Raw genomic sequence first — 7,863 nt, forward strand, 5'->3', positions numbered from 1 at the left:
AAAAATAGGTTTAGTGATGATGGCAGGGAAGCCGGCGGTGGAAAACGCTGCTAGTCACCCAGGTCATTCTTTTTCATCGTTTTGAATATTTTATCTTTTAATATGTTGAAATTATAGTGTATAACTCTTGGAATGTGTAGTTGTCATATCAATGGTTATATTTTTATTATAATATGTTGAACAAATCAGTTTTGTTCATATGAGATTTACATACGTTATTCGTCTGCGATTCCAAAGCAACCTTCTAACTGAACTTTCTTTCCATCTGATTTTTTAGTGTTATCTCCCGCCATTGATTTTTCTGCGTTATAACCTAATCCTATGCCCCTAATTTCTGTGTTTTCAATCTGCTCTCTCTCTCTGTTTTTTTATTTTATTTTTTTTAAGTGAACCACTTTTTTAAGGCATGTATTTTTTATTTAATTGGCATATATTTTCTTGGCCAATTCTATTTTTTAATTTCTTGGCTCTATTTGAAGTTAGAAGTAATGTCGATATCCTTGAATTTAGTAAGGGTTGTAATCCTTTAGACGGAGTAACATGGAATGTGAAGAATGGTGATATCAATTGATATACTTCGTACTATACATATTGAATCCAAATTATTCTCTAGTATTTCTTCTCTGTAGAATTGAACAGTAGTTCCAATCATAAATATTAATGTCACGACACTATATAAAAAGCTGCTGGATTATTAATATTAGTTGTAGTAATGTTCACAAAAATTAGAAGTTAATTGTTACTCTTGAACTATGAAGAGAGCGAAGCACCCCATCATCCTCTGCAGAACAACTCGAAACTAGGGCCAAAGGGAGCTTATGAAGTAAAGCGAGTGAACAATGGGTTGTACATTAGGGTGGATATGCCTGGAGTACCATCAGCAGATGATGTGAAATTGAACAACAAGTCTCCCAAAGCATGAGAGTTGGCCCCTTGATGACTCTCAGAGAGTTTATGCAGGGTCGATCTCTCTGGATCGTGATCCTGACTCGATTCCTCTTGAAAAGACATTCAAGAATGGCTGTTTACGGCTGTTTTTACCCAGTGCAGATGGACACCTTAGTTTCCTTACTAATCAAGGTTTCGTCGTTTAACTCTCTCTTTATCTATGGTTCTTTTTCATTTTTCACTCTTATAAGTTCTAATTGACCTTATGTATGTGTTTTTTCAATCCAAATTGAAATTCAGAAGAATCTGTGCTTTGTCAGAATCCTGTTGATGAGCAAGTCCATCAACCTGATGTCATTATAGGTATTTACTCTGTACTTGGCTGCAAGACTTGCACGTCGTTGATAATTAGGATTTTAATTCGGTTTCTTTTGTTAATCTCAAAGGTGGATTGGTTAGTATAAAACGTCATAAGCCTCAGTGCCGCTGCTGTAAAGGAGAACGAGCAGACATCGAAGAAAGTGAGTGAATTCCAAGTAGTTATAAACCTCTTTCGTTCCTTGCATTAACCGAGTAGTATTTACCTTGATAAAGATTTACTTCTAAGTTCTAACAAAATAAAAATTCGCGTATGCAGGGACATGCACCAAAGAAATGCCTTTCATAAACCCAGCAACACTGCAAGGGGTTAGAGGTGTATTTGAAACAAAATTCCTCCAGGAAAAGGATGGGGATGGGTGGGGGATGTACTTTAGGTTTGACATGCCGGATTTCAGTGCTGGAAGAATGTGCGAAGTGAAGGTGGAGAAGAAACGGTGTATAATTTTTGGACCGATGGGCTCGAAAGAGTATCACCTTGATGAAGGAGGGCGGTCTTACTATTGTAAACTGTCCTTAAGCTGTGATTGTTGCTGCTTCGTCTCAGAGACTGTAACACATGAGCTGAGAGATGGTGTTATGAGGATGTGGTTCAGAATTTTACCGAAACACAAAAAGAATTCTTCAAAAAAGTGAGTAGTTTAGAAATCTGAGTTATATGATCGGAGGCCTTTGGAGATTTTGAATGTTAGTTACTTCACTGTGCTTAAATCACTGATCATACCTTGCTAACAACATTCTATTTATTTTTACAATCAGCAGGATCAGCACTTCTTCCTCATCACGGCATGTGAGAAGGAACTCTCGCCAGGCCTAATCTGGGACCTTGATGCAGCTAGCTTTGAACTGTTGAGCATTGATCAGAATGATAAACACGGCAATCTTCTGTTACTAGGTTCATTTCATTTTTTAACGTTTATTAGAGGAATGTAAGTGCAAGGTCTATTATACGCTTGGGTGATTTTTATGGCAGTGTGAATGTGAAGCAAATCAACCAAAAACACTGGGTGCCAGAGATTCTGTACAATAGGTTGCTCTTATCATTTAAAGATGCCGAAATCAACTCCCACAAAATCTAAGATTCATAATGAAGCAGGAATAATTTGGGCAATGGGTAAATTATTCAGTCTACATGAAACAGGTCCAAACTCAAAAACCTAGGCAGATAAATAAAAAAAATGGGTTTTTATTTAACTCTCCTTATCACACTGTAACAACTGAAAAAACTCTGTTTACAATAATGACCATCTAGTAAATGAAACTTTACATAAAGTCAGGGTCATATAACGCTTTTAAGTACATATATCTACTTATAGGAGAAGCAAATCAACCATATTACCACTGTCAGACTAAACATGCATGAACTTCCGGCTACCACTATATCTATAATCCGCATCTTACGCTTCCATGAACTGGGAAGTCGGGGGGCTTGTTTTTGTCTTTCCATGACCTGCGATTAGAGTTAGTAACTGTGAGTGAGTAAACATGTACAGAAATGAGGATTAGAGTATTAAATGATCGGCATCAACACTTTGTCAAAGCTCAATAGTTTAGGTTCAAAACGAAGCAAACGAAGCAAATATGATACTCTAATGTCTCGATTGTTTCCTAACAGTACATCCTGGAACAACCAGCACTGGCAATCAATTGAAAAAACAAAAACAATCCTAAAAACCATATCAGGAAATTAAATCTACTTGATAAATAAAATTTATAAGTCAACCTACCATATCCACGCCTCTCAACTTCACGCCATTCCTGAACAAGGGCACAGCAGCAACACATGCAATGTGAGAGGAAGTCATCAAAGGCACCTCCCTGCAAGTCAAAGTGCATATTAAGATTCAGCAGCTGCTTTCTCAATACATAAAATAGGACACTAAACAATAGATAGTGCTTGGCAAAGAGCAGTTAATCCTCCATCAACTACTACTGTGAATCATGGGAAGCTTATCATTTTCAGATATAATAATAACTATTAAGCAAAAACATACATTAATGTTCAGTGTTTTGCGCAGCTTTCCCCTGACACAACAAGTGTAGCAACAGCAGGAGAGTATCAAAGAATAAGCCACCAGGTCATTGCAGGCTTCACCTGAAGCTGTTCATAAGAGTGAATACTTAGTAAGCTTTGCAATATTATGAGCAATTAAACTTCCATAGTATAGCAACAAAAGACAGCAAGACCAATATTCTAAAAGTAAGACGACAACTTTGCAACACCTCCATCAGAGAATGAGTCATATTTGCAATGATACTTAGTTACTTACACATATATTTATCATTTGCCACGGTGGAGATTTTTGCAAATGTGCCACAGGGATAGAAGAGAGTCTTTAGACCTGCAGAAGAAAAGGTTGTCAGCTGAACTAGTAAAGGGATAATGCAACTATAACAGACTTAAAGTTCAAAACGCCAATGGCAGTCCTAGCTCATGATCACCCATACTAAAAGAAACAGGGATATACGTGATACATACAGAGACAAGGTTCTGCACAACAGTCCAGTAAATCATTATGCCACTCTTCATAGTGAAATGAACCTCGGTTTGACAGAAGATCACGCCGTGAAGAAAGTGTAGAGCCAGATCTGCAGAGGGGAGAAAACATTAGGCACTTCAAAATTCATATCCTGAAATGTAACCAGATTTTGTAACATTTAATAACTCAATTCCACTCCCTAGCCTCAATTAACAACAGGGGATACCTAAGCATAACATGACAAATTATAGGTGTAGATATGTCTCAAGGATGTGGTCATAAAGTGAGACAAAGATCATAATCAGAAAAAATGCAATAGTCGATGTCAATTTTCTTTAGCTTATATTAGCAACAAGTAAATTATAATGAATAATTGATTACAAGTCATATCATAAAATTTGCCTGATATATATATCTCGTATGGCTGTTATATACCTGGAAGTTCCATTTTTCTTGGGGGAGTTATCGTCAAATGAGTAGTTTTCATCAGCATAAGAAGGCTGGGATTTCTTTGAGCTTTTCCCTGATGCATTCTTTTCTGTTTCACAGACCACAGTTGCAGTTTGAGTGACATCAAGCAGGCGCTGGATGACTTCACACTGAGTCATATCTAAATTAGCTTGTGAGCGTTGGAGTTCCATTCGAAGCTTTTCATTCTCTTTTCTAAGTGCTTCATCAAAAGAGCACTTTGGGTACGAACAAGAAAGAGTCTTCTTTAGCACCACAGTATCAGTTTCACAGGGTTCAGGTTTCAGAATTACTTGCTGCACCTTTTGATCCTCTTCATCTAAAGTATACTCATGCTGATCCATTTCAATATATTCTAGTTTTTCCTGTCATATATTCAGTCAATAAATTAGCTTGGCATTAACATTTTTAGTAGCAGCACCAAACATGTCCAGTAGTCTAATCTATATCTGAATTAAAATAATTTTTAAATCAACCAACATAATAAGTGAATGATATCATGGTAATGCATCAAGAGTCCAGATTTATATCTAAACTCTCATACCCATGAGAGGCTGGTACTTTAAATCTCAAACATCATCTCTTTCTGTATGTTGCACATACAAGATAGCAAACACATGAACAATGATAGATTGACAGGAATTCAGGAAAGGAATAGATAAGGCAATAATCTATTCAGAGATGTTAAAGAAGTCAGTAGATTCAGATTTATGTGAGCTTAAGAAGATACCATGAATATATGATTTTATGCTCGGTCCTATCCAGGGTTAAGCAAGACCTCTGGGACCGAGCCATTCTTGCCAAGGCAAAGGCAACCTTCTCAAAGCCCACACAACGTTCCAAGGGGATAAAAGCCATATTGATACTTGCCGTATAAGACCACTATCAGGACTAAAATTTCAAACTAAGCAATAGATTAAGTTTTCAGTAGCACCTGCAGGAATAGACATTCAACTTCATACCAAAGCTTTTCATCCCAGTGACAAGTCAACAACACAAGATAGGGACAATTAGGAAGAGATAATACATCCCCCTTCAAAAAAAAAGGAAGACATAATACATCATATTATGAAGTAAGCAACCCCTAAATGCTCTAAAATGACACTCCAACCACATAAGAAATCCATATTATTCCCCTAAAAGAACAAGCTATCAAATCAAAACTGCTTTATGCCAAAATTGACATAATATAATCAATATATCAGCATCATTACAATTATTTAACTTCAATCTAACCCAAAAATCTAATATACAGTACCAAATTTTTTGCTGCTAACATGCCAACATCATACCAAATGATCAACAAAACTTCATAACCAAAAAAATTGAATATAACATAAGCATAAGTGAGAATTATTACCCTAACTCTGGCATTATCGACGAGAGTAATGAGGGGAACGAGCTTTAAGTAACGATCAATCTCATTCTGAGCCTTCCTAAACTGATAGACAATATTCCAACCCATAGCAAGCAAGTACAGATAACTTTTATCTTGACAACTATGGACCAAAATGTAAGACCTCCTAAGTGCATCCTCAAGCTGCTCAAGAGGCTCCCGGGTTTCAGGGTACCTCTTGAGCTCAGAGATCTTAAGCTGCTCCAACAAATTACCAATCAACTTCAAATGATTAGCAAATTGCCGGCAGTTCTTTCGGTGCATTCGGGCGGTATTTGCCGCCTTCACTATTAACCCGATTAACTTCACTGCATCAAGCCCAGTTAACTGAGCTATTGTTGCTACATCTCCTAATCCTGTGTTATCCATCTCCAAATCTTAACTTAATTCTCTCTCCTCCAATTATCAAGAACACAAAACCCCAACTGAATTACAACAATCTCAATCAAAATCAAAAACCCCTTTTCTTAAACATTATCAAATCTTCTTAAAAAAGAAAGCCCAACTAAATTATGGGGTTTCCCAAATTAATCTTAAGATTTAACATGCAGCAATTGAGGATAGATCTTAAGCTGAAAATTCCCACATTCTCTCACTTGAACTGAGTTCATCAGTAAAATTAATTACCTGAAATAGAAAATTAGGGAAAATTAGTAAAAAAAAAAAAAAAAAAAAAAAAAAAAAGTAAGTCAAAGAAGAAAAGCAAAAGACTCCATTGTCTACTTGAATGTATATCTTCAACCAGAAGTCAGAACTCAGAAGAGATTATTAAAAAAAAAGAGAATATTTACATGCATAAATTAGTTAAAGAGAAATGAGAAAGAAAATAAAAGTAAAAATAAAAAATCCGCCATTAATACATCTTACATTATCAAAAAAAACAGAAGCTATGAATTCCAACAAACTGATTCACAGGAATTTAATTTGCACCGAAAAAAACTGTCACATATAAATAAAAATAAAACCCCAGAAAAAATAAATTTTCAGGAGTGTGGTTCTGCTGCTGCACCGCTGTCAAAAAACATTCGGATTAATTAAAGTAAAATACTTTATTTAATTTCTTAATTGTCTACTTATATTTGTTTCATAAAATAAGTATTTGTACTAATAACAGTATTATAGAACTAAACAAAATAATTTTCTAGGGAAAAAGAGAGAAAAGACATTGAAGTCCGTGAATGGAAAGACGTGAAAAAGTAAGAACATAGAATTTAGAGAAATCTGGGGATTTCAGAGAGAGAAGAAGAAGTTACTGGTTGTAATGAAGGGTGTGTATGAAATTCACATTTGGTTGACTGATTCTTCTTCTTTTTTTTTGCTGTTTATTTTCTGCAGAATTTGCAGTGTGTTTTGATTTGGAGGTATACTGTTGATTATGGTGTTATGCTGTGAATACTCACACCATGCCCAGACAAGTAAGTAAGGATTTTAGTGGAGTTTACAGGGTTGTCAAGGTCCTTTGTGAGGGTGTTTTACTATTATGTCCTTCACTCTTCGTTTTTATTACAACATTGACCCTCGTATTGTACTCGTATTTGTTTAAAATAAGAAAGGTACTCTAATTCTGTCATGGGATTACTCGAGTCAAATTCGAACTATACATAAAACTAGATAAATGATTCATATAGATCGAATATAGATTGATTGTTCATGGTAATGTAATGATGAATTAACATGAGTATTTGGGTATTTGAAAATGAATTAGCTTGATTTGAATAATTAATTCAATCAATGTATTTGTTGTATGGCTCACTTTATATGTACGACCTCACAATTGGTTTTGTATGCATAACAAATAAGCGGGTAGTGTGCAATAGTGTGTTTTACTTGAGTGCACTTAACTCCCTTTGTTTTCCGTCAAAAAAAAAACTCTCTTTGTTCTATAGAGATTTTCTATCTTCTTAATTCAAATTTCTTTCATTAAATTCTTAATCTTTTATGTTTTTTTATATCTTCTTAATTAAAATTTCTTTCATTAAATTCATCCAAATACCCCTAAAAAAATACAACTTAAAAGGTCTTTTTTTCACTTAGGGGCTCTTCTGAATTACTAAAATGAGTTGAAATGAACTGAACTGATTGGAGGTGAATTAAACTGAACTGATTAAATATTTTATGAGAAAAGAAAATTAAGAATTGAACTGATTGGAGCTAAAATGAACTAAACTGAAAATAAGCCGAAGAGAATAGGCCCTTAAAAGGCTCTTTTACAACAAGGCAACCACTTAAAAAATCGTTTTTCACAAATTACAT

General features: G+C 35.1%; 2 protein-coding genes across 3 annotated transcripts; one reads left to right on the forward strand and one right to left on the reverse strand.

Moving 5' to 3' along the window:
- Positions 1-901: 901 nt before the first annotated feature.
- Positions 902-2,354, forward strand: LOC110682127. Its single transcript, XM_021858374.1, has 5 exons — positions 902-1,080; positions 1,189-1,251; positions 1,335-1,409; positions 1,526-1,898; positions 2,026-2,354. Exons 4-5 carry the CDS (start codon positions 1,543-1,545, stop codon positions 2,081-2,083), a joined length of 414 nt encoding a protein of 137 aa, XP_021714066.1. The 5' UTR covers positions 902-1,080; positions 1,189-1,251; positions 1,335-1,409; positions 1,526-1,542; the 3' UTR covers positions 2,084-2,354.
- An 82-nt stretch (positions 2,355-2,436) lies between these two features.
- LOC110682126 (protein MID1-COMPLEMENTING ACTIVITY 1-like) lies at positions 2,437-7,104 on the reverse strand. 2 transcript variants are annotated; one of them, XM_021858371.1, is made up of 8 exons: positions 6,864-7,104; positions 5,575-6,237; positions 4,182-4,579; positions 3,746-3,855; positions 3,537-3,608; positions 3,261-3,367; positions 2,994-3,084; positions 2,437-2,716 (listed from the first exon to the last, which is right to left on the reverse strand). In XM_021858371.1, exons 2-8 carry the CDS (start codon positions 5,977-5,979, stop codon positions 2,664-2,666), a joined length of 1,236 nt encoding a protein of 411 aa, XP_021714063.1. In that variant the 5' UTR covers positions 5,980-6,237; positions 6,864-7,104; the 3' UTR covers positions 2,437-2,663. The 2 variants fall into 2 exon arrangements, with proteins under 2 accessions (XP_021714063.1, XP_021714064.1); XM_021858372.1 differs by lacking the exon at positions 6,864-7,104 and adding an exon at positions 6,478-6,838.
- Positions 7,105-7,863: the final 759 nt, after the last annotated feature.

The sequence above is a fragment of the Chenopodium quinoa genome, unplaced genomic scaffold (genome assembly GCF_001683475.1).
Source record: "Chenopodium quinoa cultivar QQ74 unplaced genomic scaffold, ASM168347v1, whole genome shotgun sequence".
Lineage (NCBI taxonomy): Eukaryota > Viridiplantae > Streptophyta > Magnoliopsida > Caryophyllales > Amaranthaceae > Chenopodium > Chenopodium quinoa.